General features: G+C 45.3%; 1 protein-coding gene across 1 annotated transcript in view; it reads right to left on the bottom strand.

Moving 5' to 3' along the window:
• The window catches only part of ACAD9 (acyl-CoA dehydrogenase family member 9), a 28,100-nt gene extending 12,680 nt beyond the window's left edge, over positions 1-15,420 (bottom strand). The window contains exons 1-5 of the mRNA XM_086469736.1: positions 15,295-15,420; positions 13,002-13,095; positions 10,558-10,659; positions 7,962-8,068; positions 540-640 (exon numbers count right to left, since the gene is read on the bottom strand). Coding sequence (XP_086325862.1) covers positions 540-640; positions 7,962-8,068; positions 10,558-10,659; positions 13,002-13,095; positions 15,295-15,420 — 530 coding nt within the window. The remainder of the gene's footprint in view (positions 1-539; positions 641-7,961; positions 8,069-10,557; positions 10,660-13,001; positions 13,096-15,294) is intronic.
• Between the last annotated feature and the right edge of the window lie 2,255 nt (positions 15,421-17,675).

The following is a 17,675-nucleotide window of genomic DNA, read 5'->3' on the forward strand; positions in this document are numbered from 1 at the left end:
TAGGACTCTGCATTAACAGAATTTACATTAGCAACAGTGAATGAATAAATGTAATACATGTAACTTTATCTTTGAAATTAAGTTGCTGCTACAAAGATGCCTTTTCTAAACTCTAAGGGAAGACCAAATTTTCTGCCTGTTATTTTTGGTACTCTTTCAATACAGGCTTTTATAATTTTGAAAAAGAAGTGAAAGCACCCTAGAACAGTCACAGCACATTATTTCTAACATAGCACAAAGTATCCTTTCAATTCATATTCAGTAATGCTAGAAATTAAGTGGATGAATTCCTGGGATGGGAACAACAATGGTTAGTGATTTCATGGAAACTGCCACTAGCAGTACATTGGGGAAAGATGAACTCCATGATTTGAGATGTACCTTTTTAAAAAAAAATAAAGATTGACCTATATACTGAAGCCATAGGCACCAAATAATAAAGATCTACTATATTAACCAAACAAGCACTGTAATGAAGATGAAAATAAAAAAAATCATTTTGGTGCTTTCTGAAGCTGTTATGATTACAAAAACAGTACCTTCCAGGCTCGGTGAGACAAAAAGCTGCAATGTGCTCCCCAGATGCCAGTCTAGGCAGGTACTTTGCTTTCTGTTCATCAGTGCCAGCAATGAGGATTCCCTAAATAAAGAATTAACAGCATCAACCTCTGTAAAAAGAAATGAAGCTGACATCTGACCGCATCTGGAATAGTGTGTCCAGTTCTGGGCCCCTCAGTTCAAGAAGGACAGGGAACTGCTTGAAAGAGCCCAGCACAGAGCCACAAAGATGATTAAAGGGGGTGGAACATCTCCCTTATGATGAAAGGCTGAGGGAGCTGGGTTTCTTTAGCTTGAAGAAGAGGAGACTGAGGGGTGACCTCATTAATGTTTATAAATACATAAAGGGCAAGTGTCAGCAGGATGGAGCCAGGCGCTTCTCGGTGATGGCCAATGATAGGGCAAGGGGCAACAGGTGCAAGCTGGAGCATAGGAGGTTCCACATTAACATAAGGAAAAACTTTCACTGTGAGGGTGAGAGAGCACTGGATGTCCTAGGTTACAGTGTAAAATGTGCTAAAAAGAAAAAAAAGTATTCTATTACCATCTTCAGGAGCTGTTGAGACCAGGTGGGGTGGTGCTCCCTGCCTCCCCCCTCTGGACCATCTCCTGTCAATGGCCCATCAAGGAACTGCCTCACGACTCCCCATCCCATTGTGAGACGCTCTGCCCAGGGGGAAGGAGCCAAGCAGTCCATGCCAAATAAAAACTGAGATCTCGAACACCCTAGCAGCCTCCTTCCACTGGATTCCCAGAGGAGTTTTTCCCCCCACTGGAGTTCCAGAGGACAAGAGCTACCACTGGACCTTCGGAGGAAGACCAGACCCTTTTACCTGATTGCTGCTTCAACAGAACTACATCCATCACTTCAGGAGGGAAGGGGGTTGCACTTTCCATTTCAAGGGAGGCTCCTGCCTTCCTCCGCAGACACCTGTCTTTCAAACCAAGACAGATTTTGGCGCCCAACGTGGGGCCCGAGGGCATCGAGAGAAAAAGGAATAACGGTTCTTGTGCGTTGGATATAGATTCCTTGTTAGGTGGCATCATGTGGGCTAGCTTATCCTGGTTCGTGTGGCATGTGGTCGTGGCTATATTTCTCCCATTTGCAGGCCCTTATCTAAACATGGGTCCTATAACTAAGGCTACTGTGACTGTTATCCAGTTTGTTTTATGGACTAATAAGGTGTGGAATTCATGGCTTATTAACTTCCTCTGGAAGGCGGGCACATGGATTCAGAGCTATCACACACTAACTGTATGTTTTTGGGGTTACTTTAATAATGGTACCTACTGTGAGGAAATGACACCAGGAGAAACTTTCTCCCAACCCTTAACCCAGCTCTTTGGGTCTACTCCTCCAGTTTTTGAAGGATTCAGATCTTCCCTAAGTGCTAGTGATATCATACAGTGGCTGGTGTTGCTGATAGTCCTATTTTATTCAGTATTCAGAGATCAGAGGAGATTGACTTGGATAACCACCCTGAGTAGGAATGCTGCTCCAGAACCTCACCCTGCCTCACAGCTCACATCAGAAATGAACCACCCGGATTGGGTGAAGGAGATACGTGAGATGGGCCAGATGCTGAAGGAGTGCATTTTCTCAGCTGCTGGGAAACCCTCCTCCTGCCTCGAAGAGGGAGAGTCTAATGGTGCAGCAGTAGAACCCACAGACGTTACAACGATCCAGGTTCCAGCTGAACCGCAAGGGCAGTCACAGCCAGCAGCAGTCGCCCCTGTGGAAACGAGGAAATCTAAGGCGAAATCAGAGCGCCCAGTTAAGAAAGGAGTGCCCTCAGAACCTGCAGGCGAGCCAGTGGTTGAGATAATCACTGAGTCCCTGATGTACGACAGTCTCCGTAATCTGCACAAAGACATCGTATGGCGGGGGCGTGAGGCTTTTACAACCTGGTTACTTCGGGTCTGGGACCTTATGGGTACAGGTGTGCAACTGGATGTCAGTGAGGCAAGGAATTTGGGACCCTTGACTCAGGACTCAGGTGTCAATCTGGTATTTGTAAGGGAGCCAGGGACCCTTTCCCTCTGGGAGCGGCTTTTAATGAGTGTGAGAGAGAGGTTTGTCCACAGAGAGAGAATGCAGGAGCACCATCACAGAATGCGCTGGAAGACCCTTGAGGAAGGGATCCAACAGCTGAGAGAAGTGGCAGTACTGGAGGTACTCTTTGGGAGGGATGGACAGCATGGTAATGACCCTGGCAAAGTCAGGTGCACAGGGCAAATGTTGTGGAATCTGGCAAATCTAGGGCCATCTCAATACACCACCTTCATTGCAATGATTAATGCAGATAACGACCGAGAGACAGTGGGTTCTGTCACGAGCAAGCTTAGAAATTTTGCAAGCATGATCCATGGCCCAATGCAGGCTAACGTCTCTGCTGTGATTAAGAGCCTACAAGAGGAGATGAGGGAAATAAAGGAGGAGGTGAGGAGGAGCAGTTCCCATTTGGCACCGGTACAAGTCACAGGCCCCAAAGTCGGAGCCCAACGTCCCCCAGCTAGAGGGAGAGGGTACACCCCATGAGCTGAGCTATGGTACTTCCTGCGCGACCATGGGGAAGACATGGGAAGGTGGGATGGGAAACCCACTTCTGTCCTGGCAGCACGGGTGCGTCAACTCAAGGAGGGAAACACTAACCGGGGGAGTAACACTAAAGTGAAGGTAGCCTCAACCTCCCAGGACCGAGCTGCCAGGTATTACAGAAGGGAGGATGATCTGACAGATCCCCTTGAAGGAACCTCTAGTATGTATGTCCAGGAAGGAAATGGTAACCAGTGCTAGAGGGGTCCTGCCTCTAGCCAGGGAGAGGCACGGGAAAACCGGATATTTTGGACGGTGTGGATCCGATGGCCTGGCACGTCAGAGCCACAAAAATACAAAGCGTTAGTTGATACTGGTGCGCAGTGTACCCTAATGCCATCAGGACATGTGGGGGCAGAACCTGTTTCCATTGCCGGGGTAACGGGGGGATCGCAGCAATTGACTCTGTTGGAAGCCGAGGTGAGCCTTACTGGGAAGGAGTGGCAGAAACATCCGATTGTGACTGGCCCAGAGGCCCCGTGTATTCTTGGCATAGACTTCCTCCGGAACGGCTATTACAAGGACCGAAAAGGTCTCAGGTGGGCATTTGGGATAGCTGCTGTGGAGGCAGAGGGCATTAGGCAATTGAACACCTTGCCTGGACTATCAGAAAACCCATCTGCAGCAGGACTCTTGAAGGTGGAAGAGCAACAAGTGCCAATTGCCACCTCGACAGTGCACCGCCGGCAGTATCGGACGAATCGAGATGCTGTGATCCCCATCCACACAATGATCCGTGAGCTGGAGAGTCAAGGGGTGGTCAGCAAGACCCACTCACCCGTCAACAGCCCCATTTGGCCTGTGCGCAAGTCTGACAGAGAATGGAGATTGACTGTGGACTATTGTGGCTTGAATGAAGTGACTCCACCATTGAGCGCTGCCGTGCTGGACATGCTGGAACTCCAGTATGAGCTGGAGTCCAAGGCAGCAAAGTGGTATGCCACTATTGACATTGCCAATGCTTTTTTCTCCATTCCTCTGGCAGCAGAATGCAGGCCTCAGTTTGCCTTCACCTGGAGGGGCGTACAGTACACCTGGAACCGACTGCCCCAGGGGTGGAAGCACAGTCCCACCATCTGCCATGGACTGATCCAGGCTGCACTGGAAAAGGGTGAAGCTCTGGAACATCTGCAGTACATCGATGACATCATTGTGTGAGGGAACACAGCAATGGAAGTATTTGGGAAAGGAGAGAAGATCATCCAGATTCTCCTGGAAGCTGGTTTTGCCATCAAGAAGAGCAAAGTCAAGGGACCTGCCCGAGAGATCCAGTTCCTGGGGGTAAAGTGGCAAGACGGACGGCGTCAGATCCCCACCGAGGTCATCAATAAGATCACTGCGATGTCTCCACCAACCAGTAAGAAGGAAACACAGGCTTTCCTAGGCGCCATAGGTTTTGGGAGAATGCACATTCCTGAGTACAGCCAGATTGTGAGCCCTCTGTACCTGGTTACCCGCAAGAAGAACGATTTCCACTGGGGCCCTGAACAGCAACAAGCTTTTGCCCAAATAAAGTGGGAGATCGCTCATGCGCTAGCCCTTGGCCCAGTCAGGACGGGACCAGAGTTGAGGAATGTGCTCTACTCTGCGGTCGGGAACAATGGTTTGTCCTGGAGCCTTTGGCAGAAGGTGCCTGGAGAGACTCGTGGCCGACTACTGGGATTCTGGAGTCGAAGTTATAGAGGGTCTGAGGCCAACTACACTCCCACAGAGAAGGAAATCCTAGCAGCCTATGAAGGAGTCCAAGCTGCCTCGGAAGTGATTGGCACCGAAGCACAACTCCTCCTGGCACCCCGACTACCAGTGCTGGGGTGGATGTTTAAAGGAAAGGTTCCCTCTACCCACCACGCCACCGACGCCACATGGAGCAAATGGATTGCCCTCATCACCCAGCGCGGCCGTATTGGAAACCCAAATCACCCTGGGATTTTGGAGATAACTATGAACTGGCCGGAAGGTGAAGACTTTGGCCTCACTGACGAAGAGGAGAGGAACAAGTGACGCGGGCTGAAGTAGCTCCACCGTACAACCAACTACCAGCAGAGGAAACACGATATGCTCTTTTCACTGACGGTTCCTGTCGCATCGTAGGGATGAACCGGAAGTGGAAAGCAGCTGTATGGAGCCCCACACGACAGGTCGCACAAGCTACTGAAGGAGAAGGTGGATCAAGTCAACTTGCTGAACTCAAAGCCGTTCAACTGGCCCTGGACATTGCTGAAAGAGAGAAGTGGCCAAAGCTCTACCTTTATACTGATTTGTGGATGGTAGCCAATGCTCTGTGGGGCTGGCTGGAAAGGTGGAAAAAGGCCAACTGGCAGCGTAGGGGAAAACCAATCTGGGCTGCTGATGAGTGGAAAGATATTGCCACCTGGGTAAAGAAGCTACCTGTGAGGGTCCGTCATGTAGATGCTCATGTCCCCAGGAGTCGGGCTAATGAAGAACATCGTAACAACGAACAGGTAGATCAGGCTGCAAAAACAGAGGTGTCCCAGATAGACTTAGATTGGCAACATAAAGGAGAGTTGCTCTTAGCTCGATGGGCCCATGATGCCTCAGGCCATCAAGGCAGAGAGGCCACTTATAAATGGGCACGGGACCGAGGGGTGGATCTAACCATGAACAGTATCTCCCAGGTTATCCAAGACTGTGAGACCTGCGCTGCGATCAAGCAGGCCAAGCAGGTGAAGCCTCTATGGTACGGTGGACGATGGTCGAAGTACAGGTATGGGGAAGCCTGGCAAATTGACTACATCACTCTTCCCCAAACCCGCCAAGGCAAGCGCTACGTGCTGACCATGGTGGAAGCAACCACTGGGTGGCTGGAGACCTACCCTGTGCCTCATGCTACTGCCCGGAACACCATCTTGGGCCTGGAAAAGCAAGTTCTTTGGAGACATGGCACCCCTGAGAGAATCGAGTCAGACAACGGGAAACATTTCAAGAACAGCCTCATAAGCACTTGGGCCAGAGAACATGGAATCGAATGGATATATCATATCCCTTATCATGCACCAGCTGCCGGGAAAGTTGAACGGTGCAACGGGCTACTTAAGACTACCCTAAAAGCACTTGGAGGGGGGACTTTCAAAAATTTGGAACTGAACTTGGCAAAGGCCACCTGGATGGTCAATACCCGAGGGTCCATCAATCGAGCTGGTACCGCCCAGTCTGGACCCTTGCACACAGTGGACGGAGATAAAGTCCCTGTGGTACATACGAGAGGTATGTTAGGAAAGACTGTTTGGATTAATCCCACGTCAGGCAAAGGCACACCCCTCCGTGGGGTTATTTTTGCTCAAGGACCTGGTTACACTTGGTGGGTAATGCAGAAAAATGGGGAAACCCATTGTGTACCACAAGGAGACCTAATTTTAAGTGAGAACTCTGTGTAAGGTTTCATTGTGTATATATGTATATATGTATCTGTAAGGGGGCATTGGGTTGGGTATGGCGCAGATGGTAATAGAATAAGGGGTGGATTATGTCCTGGGTTACAGTGTAAAATGTGCCAAAAGGAAAAAAAAATATTCTATTACCATCTTCAGGAGCTGTTGAGACCAGGTGGGGCAGTGCTCCCTGCCTCCCCCCTCTGGACTATCTCCTGTTAATGGCCCATCAAGGAACTACCTCACGACTCCCCATCCCATTGTGAGATGCTCCGCCCAGGGGGAAGGAGCCAAGCAGTCCATGCCAAATAAAAACTGAGATCTCGAACACCCTAGCAGCCTCCTTCCACTGGATTCCCAGAGGAGTTTTTCCCCCCACTGGAGTTCCAGAGGACAAGAGCTACCACTGGACCTTTGGAGGAAGACCAGACCCTTTTACAAGATCGCTGCTTCAACAGAACGACATCCATCGCTTCAGGAGGACTGCAGCCATCATCTTATCGGACTGCTACTGCCACCCTAACAGGGTGTCAGGTTGTATTTCTGACTTTGTCAGTGTAAACCAGTGGGTTGGGTTTTTTTCTGCCTTGTGTTATATATATATATATACATATATTAGTAAAGATCTGTTATTCCTATTCCGCATATCTTTGCCTGAAGGCCCGTTAATTTCAAAATTATAATAATTTGGAGGGAAGGGGGTTGCACTTTCCATTTCAAGGGAGGCTCCTGCCTTCCTCTGCAGACACCTGTCTTTCAAACCAAGACACAGTGTCTGCTCAATTCCATGAAGATTTTTTTCTTGTTATAATGAAATTACTCCTTTTTCAAGCTTCAGACTACTACCATCCATCCACCACTAAAAAGTAGATATCTAAGGCTGTATTACACAGAAAATGAGTTTAAAATTCACACGCTTGCTGCAGCACAGTGGTCTGGGATGTTTTCTTCTCTAAGCTCCCCCAGTACGAAGCCTCATTCAGCTAGAAAATGTTGCATCTGTCTGAATTCTCTGCATGTCTGTCCCACCTCCCCATAATTTTAGCCACCCCCCCCCCGCGTATTTTATTTATTTCAGTATTTATTCTAGATACTTTTATCAAGTTTGCTCAATTTAAAAAACTTGGATCATTTAAGGTATTTTTTTCTAAGAATTATTATCTCAGTGTTTCCTGGACTAATAATTTTCTTGTGTACTTCATATTCAGTCTTTATGCTGCATGAAAGTCTTACACTGAGCCACTGGCAGAGGGTGCTGGGAACACCCACAGCCAACCTGATGTCAGACTGTTCCACCTGATTTATGCTCCCCTGGTAATTCTTACTTGTTACACCCACTCTCCACACGGAAACAAACTTTATTTCACCCTTCCTATGCAAGCTGTATACAACTACTTGACACAAAAGAAGAACATTACCTTAAGCCCAATAGCTTGATGAGCTGCCAGCGTCACTGCAATAGATCCATCTAAAGAAGTGATTTCTCCCAAACGTGCATACATGGTATTTGATAGACCAAGACCACCTGGAACAAATACTATGTTTTATTCAAGTAGATACCTTGAAATTTAACTTGCCTCTTCCCCCCGCCAAATCCCTTTCAAGTACAGAAACATGAAGAATAGAACAGTTACCTGGACAGCGTCTTAGTATAGACTGGATATAACATGTCCACAACCAAGTACCACACTGCTGCAGCTGTGCCAGAAGAATGCTTTGTGAAAACAGTAACTTTTTAATAAGCATGAGTTGTGCTGGATGTAGTTCTATTCAGAAAGAAGATGTGTTTGTGTTCAAGCATGCATGCACACATGGCAAATACAGCATAATCCATGTGAATCCAATGTGAAAATGGTAAAAGATTCAGTATAAACATTGCTCTTGTCTGAATTTCTGTGCTTACAGGATAAAACAAATTTTTTTTGGTGTCTTTAATCAAAAAATGTGAATATATCAAGAAAGAAACTTGACACCAGCACATCTTTTTTGGAGGAATTTTGTGATCTGCTGCTGCAAATACAAAGACTACTTGTAAGGAGCTTGAAAAGAACAGAAGCAGGATAAATCTTCTTTTCCCCTTTCTAAGCAGTGCTGGGTTCAGTGTTCAGCCTGGAGACTACTGGTGATGTGCACAGTAATTCCAGAGATGCCCATGTTAAAGACAGCCATTATTCCATGATTTACATGAGTTTCATTTTTTCCCATTAATGTTCTGCATTTTGACGCTTCTGGCAAATACGCCACTATTACGAACTATTATGAAAAATACCATGGAACGCATGAAGCACTGAATACATGTGACTGAAGAGTTTTAAAATATGACAAGCACCACCACCAAAAATACAGCAAGACAACAGGACTACGGATTTCTACACGTATGCTGAATGGGTTGCGACCTTTTACAAACTGGAAGCTGACAGTATTATTTCATAAACTTCAAAACAAGACATGATCAAAACAATAATAACATTTTATTCAACCAAAGTATGATTCTGAAGTCAAATACATTGCCTTTGAAACTCTTTAAAAAAAGTAACAGTGGGAAACTTATTTCTAGTTAACCAATAGTAAGTTATACTTCCAACATCATGATGCTTCCTAACGCTCTGAGTTCTGTCCTTTGTTCTCTGCTTCCAGCACCTCCTTTCAGTGGACACTAACCTCCTGTCTTCTTCCAGCTTATTTCTGAACTCCTAAATACCTCTGTCCCCGTCTGGTTAAGGTGCTCTGTCCAGTTCTTTCCCCTCCCAAGCCACTATGCTGAAGAGAAAAATTTGAAAGAGCTTGCAAACCTCTTCTCTATCTTACTCTCGCATCATCCTGCCTATTTCTGAATACCCATAAAAAACATTTAATACCATTTCTAATGCATTTCAAAAGCATTAACAATTAATTAATCAACAGATTAATGCACGTTGCAGTACATGCAAGTTATCCAATATAACCCAACGAATTTATATATAAACACTTAAAGAACTGAAATCAGTGCAGCACAGCAACACTAGTTATGTTGCCTAATACAATAAACCAAAAACACATAACAAAAAATGCTATGAAAAATAAGGTATTACTTTAACACCAAGTAAATACTGAGGTATGTCTCCAGCTTCATATAGTATTATTGTAATCACTGAAAAAAAGACATTGTTTCACACTATTCTCTTCAAAAATTAGGTATCTTCCCCACTGAAACTATGTTCTGCTGATGGTCAAACAGAGTTTTGCCTTCCTCTGCATTGTTCTCTTGAAAGTCTCCATCTTTTAGAATAGAAAAACAGACAATGCAATGATCTAATTTCTTTATAAATTCATTTAAAATATTAGTTTCAATCCCAATTTTTATTTTATGCGTAAGATCAACATTTTCTTGAAAATGCCTTTCCAAGTTTAAGGGTTTCAAAAAAACCTTGAAACTTCCTTTGCGAGTTTAAGGGTTGCACTGTGGCACTAACGTCTCTGATCTCAATTGGCACTATAATGTCATTTAAGACATCAACTTTTTGTTCAGTGTTGCATAAGAAAGATTTTATACAAAAGCTATACTTTTAATAAATAGACATTATGCTTTTACACTTCTACACAGTCAAACACAGTCCCATCTGCCCATGACAGGTAACAGCTTTGATAGATCAGTTCCATGAGACGCTAGTTCGGACTCAGTGCAATTTTAGGAACCACTGGCAAGAACTTCAGTCCCACAGAACTTCAAGTTACTCTACCGCATCCAAAAAAAGAACAAAAAGGAAAACGCTACACCAAGGGGAATTTACACCACCTAAAATTAGTTATCTCAGTAAGGTGCCCAAGGTAAGAGGATGCAGAGCTCCTTACATGGCCAACAGACATTCCTGGTGCCCACATCTCTTTATTAACTAGGGAGAAAATCTCAGCTCCTAGTCTAGACATCCAAGTCCAATGACTACACATGGAATAGTACAGACATATTTTGCAAGACCCCAAAATGCATTACTTAATACAGACTACTGGATTGTTCTTCTGTGATCATTTACTCACCGTATTCCTCTGGAATCTGCATGCCAAAGAGACCCAAGTCCTTCAGTCCTTTTAAAGTTTCAGGTGGGATTTTTGCATCTTGATCAATCTTCTTAGAGTCCACTATAAATACAGAAGGCTTTAGAATATAAAACTTTGTTTCTTAGTGCAGAAAAGATCTCTGAGACAGCAGTGTTCTCCAATCAGAGCCCAGGTCACTGCGTGCTATGAGTCAGCAGCAGTACAATCTCTCCTAACTACCAGTCTGAGAGCCCAGACCTGAAGAACTGCAACAACTTACAGGAAAAGGGGCTGCTGGAACACCACATCCTTCCCTGCTGTAACTTTCCTCTCATCTTCTGAAGCACCTTTAGAACAGACATAGTGCTTGCTGCACCAGGTACAGACATACTTCTCATCCTGACCTTCACAAGAATTCCTCTTTCTAGCTTCAGCCTGATATTACCGACTCTCCCATTTGCCCTCCTCCCTGTGGCTGGAAAAGTCTCAAACCCTAAACTGGCTTCTCTAACACTAATAATACAGCGGGTGGGTGAGGGCTGTTTGCCGCAGCCTGCCACCCCAACCCTTCCTCCTCCCTGCAAAGGGGAAAACGATATTTAAGCCTTTTGATGACAATCACACAGACAAGCCCTCAACACGGCAGTGAGAACTCCCAATTCTGCTTCTGGAGACCAATGCTACACTGAGGTAGACCACCTTACTATACCATCAAAATCAAAATACAGAACCAACTGGAAGGTCTCAAGAATACTGATTATGGCTGTAAAGTCACAACATATACAGGAAAAGGACTCAGAAGAGGGAAAAATCTGGGGTTTGTTTCATTTTCTCAAACATTTCTCTGTGTACAGGTCGTCCACGCGCATGTTAGAAGACTCCATGACTGGAATAAGCAAAGTATTTCCCAGATTTTCTATCTGAACTATGTTTAGGTCATGATTATTAAAAAAAAAAAAAAAAAGTACATAAATGAGTCAATTACAAAAATCTTGTTCTTAGGCGTTATTCAAATTCTTGGGCATTAAAAGAGCTGTTCTGTACTGTGACAGCAAAAATAAACAAGAGTTTATTAAGCAGCTTAGGAAGGCTGTAAGCTGCAGCAAAAGGAACATAGATGTCTTTCCAAAAAGCACACAACAAGAAGTAACGATGCAAAAGCAACGGACCTTTCCTAAAGAGACCTCACACTCACCCCAGTAAAATGATGCTGTAACTTCTGTATGAAATATGAGAGGGGGAGGCAACTAAACAATTCTGCTGCTCTTCTAAGAGAAGTTCTTCAGAAAGAAAACTAATTTTAAAAAAGACTTTTTGTGCGCCACTCTAGTCTTGTAGCTCCATAGTATAAGATACATATTTGCAGTATGCCATCAGCTGTTCTAGGGAGAGAAAGGTGTTTTTTTACCTCCATAGACCTGACTGGGGCGTCTGGACATTGTCAAGCTTCACAATGAGACTACCGAGATGAATTTCCTTACCCAGTGCCAACCATTTCAAGTTTCTAACTGCTTAAGGCTGCTCTCCTAACCCATTTTTACCAGATTCATACGTTACCCTCAATAACAGAAACAGTTGTGAATTCCAACAAAGATGAGCAATTTCCACCTTCAGTTAAGACTCTATAATTTGATGGGTTTATTCCTCTCTTAAATATCAGGGGTTTTACTCCATAAATGATGTTCCCCAACAGAGCACAGAATTAAAAAATGTAATTGCACAAATTCTTAATTTACTGTCAGGGAGCACCATTCCAATTTTATAGTTAAAATTATCTTGATCTCATAAATTGTGATTTGTGACAATCACAGGCTTCTTCAAACTCCTGCAGTGTTTGGCAATCTAGACCTAGTACCTCTGTCAGCGGGAAATCTGAGATGATACTGTTTTAACTGTCTCAGAAACTGCTGTCTGTAAAAATCAATTTTCTACAATTGTTCTAGAATTGGCTTACCTATTGCACCAATAGAAGAAACACCTACTTTAATGCTGAAAAAACATTAATGCTTTTGATTTTTCATAGCTTCTTAACGAGTCATCATTTATGAACATCTCTGCTGAATTTTGCTAAAACCAGTTTTAGTACAGTAGAGCAGTGAAAAGTTTCAGAAAAAAAATCACAATATATGAAGCAGTAAATGACATTATTCGACTGAGCTAAAAGCAATTTCAAATCCTACCTCTACTCCAGAATTCTTTTACTTCCTGTTTTTTTCTATTTTTTTTCTGTTTGGAAGACTTACGTCTTCTCATCAGCATCCAAATACTCTACATAAAAAAGCCACAAATGAACAAGCTCATAGAATCAGCAGCACTGTATGACTATCAATAAATGCATAAAATAACTTGAATATTTTAAGTACAATACTCTCATTCAACTGCTACAGTTAAATCATTCTGTAATCACTAAATCACTTGCAGGGATAAGAAACTAGTAACTATACCTTCTTCACTGAAGAATTTTTCTACAGGTCCTACAAAATGGTTGATCTCCTCTAGCTCTTCATTGCTAATCTCTGGATAAGGGAAAACTTCTTCCTAAAATAATAGGCAAATTTTTTATTTTTTATTTTTTTTTAAAAGCACGAATTGTGCAATTGAAATACAAATACAAGAACACACGCTTTTCAAATACCAGACTCTAAAAAACTGTGAAAATTAAGAACTGCAGAAAGTGTTCTGAAACAGCCTTATCTGATGAAATCCGCAGGACTCAACTTTACTACGTACCAAAAAAAATCAGAAGGTGTTACCTGAAAAACAGAAACATAAGGGAGAAATAAAGAGATTTTAAGAACTATGAGGATGCAAAAATCCTTCATCAAGCATGAATTCCCATTTTGGGATTAAAAAAAATTAGTTTTAATTTGTATCAGAATCAATTTACTGTCATAACGTTTTCAAAGCTCAGCCCATAAGCGCCATCCCTTGGAAACACACAGCACATTCCACCTGTTTAACGTCCCAAGTACAAAGGTTAGCGAGGTCCATGCTGCTCCTTATCATCACCCTGGTATTTTGGCCATAAACTGGAAGCAGTATGACCTGACAGGCTTGAATAAATAAAATAATCTAAGCAACTAACAAAAGAAGTGAAAGGCTACATGAGAAGCATGCTTCTAATTCTTATAACCTTTCCCCTTTTAAATAGAAGAGTGTACGTCTGCCAAACAAAACTGTTCATGAGAATCTGAAGAATCATGTCAGCTCCAAAAATTCAGGATCTAATAAATACTATAGTTTTTCAGAAAACTGTTGTGTTGAAATTTGAGGAAAAAAAAAAAAGGCATATATGAACACGGGTTTAACGTGATGTCTTGACAAGGTCTGTTTTGGGAGACTTTATTGTTTAACTTATTTCAGTGGATCTGAATTACCCCTTCTTTCAATTTATTTAATCCTGTAATCTCTGATAGATGCATACTCCAAACCTGGGATTAACAAGTACAGTGTCTTAATACACCATTTTATCTCAAATTTATAACTTCTTTGTCCAGTGGCATCTCAAGACACAAGAACTTCAATCTTTCCTACAAAAAACTGTAAGCAAAATTTTATATAAAGTCTTGTTCAATGAAGTAAACAGAGGGTAACCTGACAGAAGCTTTGTGGAATGCAGTTGTTCAATGCCCAGAGCCCACTGTAAACAGACACTTCTGTAGGGAATCTACTAGGCTTGCAAGAACAGGAGACTGTGCTTTAGAGTAGCTCTTCAGATGCTGGTTGTTCTTGAGGATTCAGAATTATATTATGCACTTTGTGTACACAGATGCAAATAGGTCAATTTATTTAACCCAGCTTCAGCTGAGAGGCCAACTAAAACGCCTGAGACAAACACACTTGGACTGCAATAGGGAGCAGCAATTGTTGCTAGAATGGCATTCAGTGGATTTATTTTCTCCATTCTGCTTGAGGGTAGGGAGGCTCTGCAGAGGGACCTGTACAGGCTGGATCGATGGGTTGAGGTCAAGTGTATGAGGTCTGACAAGGCCAAGTGCCAGGTCCAGCACCTGGGTCACAACAACCCCATGTAGTGCTACAGGCTTGGGGGTGAGTGGCTGGAAAGCTTCCTGTCAGAAAAGGACCTGGGGGTGCTGGTCTGAGCATGAGCCAGCAGTGTGCCCAGGTGGCCAAGGAGGCCAACAGCATCCTGGCCTGTGTCAGAAACAATGTGACCAGCAGGAGCAGTGAGGTGATCGTGCCCCTGTACTCGTCAGTGGTGACGCCACACCTCGAATTCTGTGTGCAGTGTTGGGCCCCTCACTACAAGAAAGACATTGAAGTACTGGAGTGTGTCCAGAGAAGGGCAACAAAGATGGTGAAGGGTCTGGAGAACAGGTCTTATGAGGAGCGGCTGAGAGAACTGGGGTTGGTCAGACTGGAGGAGGCCAAGAGGAGACCTGATCGCTCTCCACAACCCCCCGAAAGGAGGCTGTAGCGAGGTGGGGGTCGGTCTCCCAGATAACAAGCGTCAGGACGAGAGGAACCAGCCCCAAGTTGCGCCCGGGGAGGCTGAGAATCCATCCCAGCGCTCCCACAGGCAGGAACGGCCGCTCTCCCTTCCCGCGCCTCCCCGCACCGCTCCCAGCCGCTGCCTGGCACCGCGGAACCACGGCCAGCCGGCCCCACCGCGCCGCCCGCTCCTCTGTGGGACGGCCCAGTAAGAGAAACGGCCCCACCGCTGCCCCCTCCGTCGCCCAGGACCCCGCTCGGGTGCGGCCGCGGCGGGACCCTCACCTTCCGCAGCGATCCCAGGAAGAGCTCCTTGGCGAAGGCGGGCCGCGGCGCGGCGGTGCGCAGGCGGCGGACGGCGACGGGAACCGGGAGAGCGGCGCGGAAGGCGCGCATTAAGACGCCGCTCATTAAGACGCCGCTCATGGCCGCCACCTCGCCTGCCCGCCGCGCGCGCCTGTGACGGCAGCGCCAGCGCCGGGGCACGTGACCACGGGACGCCCGCCGCCGCCGCGGGGCCGCACCGCCTCCCTGCGGCGCCTGCCTCTCACCGCCTGCGGAGGGCGGGGCGCGGCCTCCGTCACACATTGAAGGGGTTCATTGAGCGTCAGTGGTGTAATGCCCCTTCGCGGGGGCAGGTCAGAGCCGTGCTCCCAGCAACGACTTGCCGGTCACGGGCCTCGCCCCAGAACCGGGGCGGCTGGGGAGTAAAGCCACTCGCGGCCTTTTCCTTGCAACTCCACGACCCCGACGGCCCCTGATGCAGCCCCGAGTCTCAGCCCGGGGAGGGAACAGGCGCAGCAGCCGAGGGTGCCACTCGTTTGGGGCACGAGGGGCTGCTGTGGCCCCGGCCCTGCTGGAGTCCTCCTCCCTCCTCCCCTGACGTTTGGTCTAGCGATCACGTAACAGTGGTTACAGAAAACGAGCCAGATAACTGGATAGCCTGACAAAACCAGCGTTTTCTGGAGAATGCAGCATTTCTTTTGAGTCATCTTCCTGAACCAACTCAAAAGCATCAGTGGAGGCCAGGAGAGGTAACAGGACCACCCACTAGAGACAAGGGGGGATCACTTCATCCCCAGTTTAGAGCTTGTTGATGTGCTGAGCTGCACATCCGAGTTGATGGAAATCATCACAAAATCTAACTGCTACAGACAAAACACCACTGCTGTGATCGGAGGTAAATACTGCGCTGCACTGAGACGTTCAGATTTATGTTCCTCCTTTGGTTTCATCTGCCATGCCCTGACAGCAGGTTTTGTTCTATTAAAAAAAACAAGTGTCAAAACCATGGCAGAATATGGAAATCTGGTTAACAAATATGCACTGCTCTGTTTCTGTCCAAGAGGTCACTAGTCAGGTTTGTTGCATCACCACACCATCCCTACTGCTCTCATCTGCAGGTGGGCAAGAGTGCTCACTGACAAGTACGTACTTTATGAATACTAAACTTCATTTACACATTAGTTTGTTTGAAATATTTCTTTCAAGTCTTTTAAAGGCTGTCTTTACTCTCTCATTTTAAGGATCACCCTGTCCCACTGCCTTTCATTCTTCAGCTGCCCTTATTTATTTTGGTCTGTGAGGAGACTTTCAGAACGCTAGGGATTTAACAAAATGGCATTTAACAAAAGAACAAGGACTAAAGGTAAACACAGGCCTAATGAACTGATTTACTTTGCTTACTTATTCTCTTACTTTACTTATGACCTGGAAAATGTAAATCCTTTAATCTTGTAGTCCAAATAAACTGCCATTTCGATTGCCTCTCAGGCACCATCTTGCACCTTGGGAATAGGAAAGGACTCTGAGGGTGAGGGGAAAAGAAAAGGTAAGAAAATTAATCTGATTACAGCTCAAGCACCTTTGCTCACTGTTTGGTTGGGGTTTTTTTGTGTACATATATATGTATTCATGTTGTGGGAATCCTCAAATCCTAAGCATTTGCAAGCAGATAGGTATGTGTCAGAGCCCTGTGCACACTGACCAGGCTGAATGGAGCCAAAGGCATTACACAAGTCTGTAATGCTGTATGCCTGGGAGGAGGCGAGAAAGATTTCGTTCATTTGGTTGCTGACACAGAGGGTCGTGTCCAAACACATGCGGAACTCCGGGGAGACAAACCCATCTCAGCCAGAAATGTTTTCCTTTTCATGGACTCCTTGATCCCACAAATTACAACTATTAGTTGGTGATAAGATAAAACTGCTGAGTGCTCCTTTTGTGACAGTCTCTTGAAGGGGGAGTTTTTGATGATCTGTACCAACTCCTTGTCTTTGTGTGAAATGTGGAAGCCTTATTTGTGAAAGAAAAGCCAGCCCCCTTTTCTAGCCCTTTTAAAAAGACAATAGATAGGAAAGGCTACCTGCAGCACCTTGCTTCTCCAGAACTTTACAATAATCTGAAGTTTTGTGGTTACAGAAATACCAGAGTACTGACTACGAAAACTGATCCTGGAGATTAGAAAATCTCCACACATTCAGTTCTGGTCAAGTAAAGTTATCCAACTTCTTTTAGTTTTGAAAGGTCTAAAAGCAAGAGGGGATATCTAGTCCTATCAGAAAAAAAAAACAACCAACAACAAAATGGAGGGCGGGGGAAGGAAACACTGAGATGGCTCCAGCACTTTGCAGTCTGTGGGGTGGTGTGATAACATGTTACTGCCT

The sequence above is a fragment of the Leptosomus discolor genome, chromosome 9 (genome assembly GCF_034619465.1).
Source record: "Leptosomus discolor isolate bLepDis1 chromosome 9, bLepDis1.hap2, whole genome shotgun sequence".
NCBI lineage: Eukaryota > Metazoa > Chordata > Aves > Leptosomiformes > Leptosomidae > Leptosomus > Leptosomus discolor.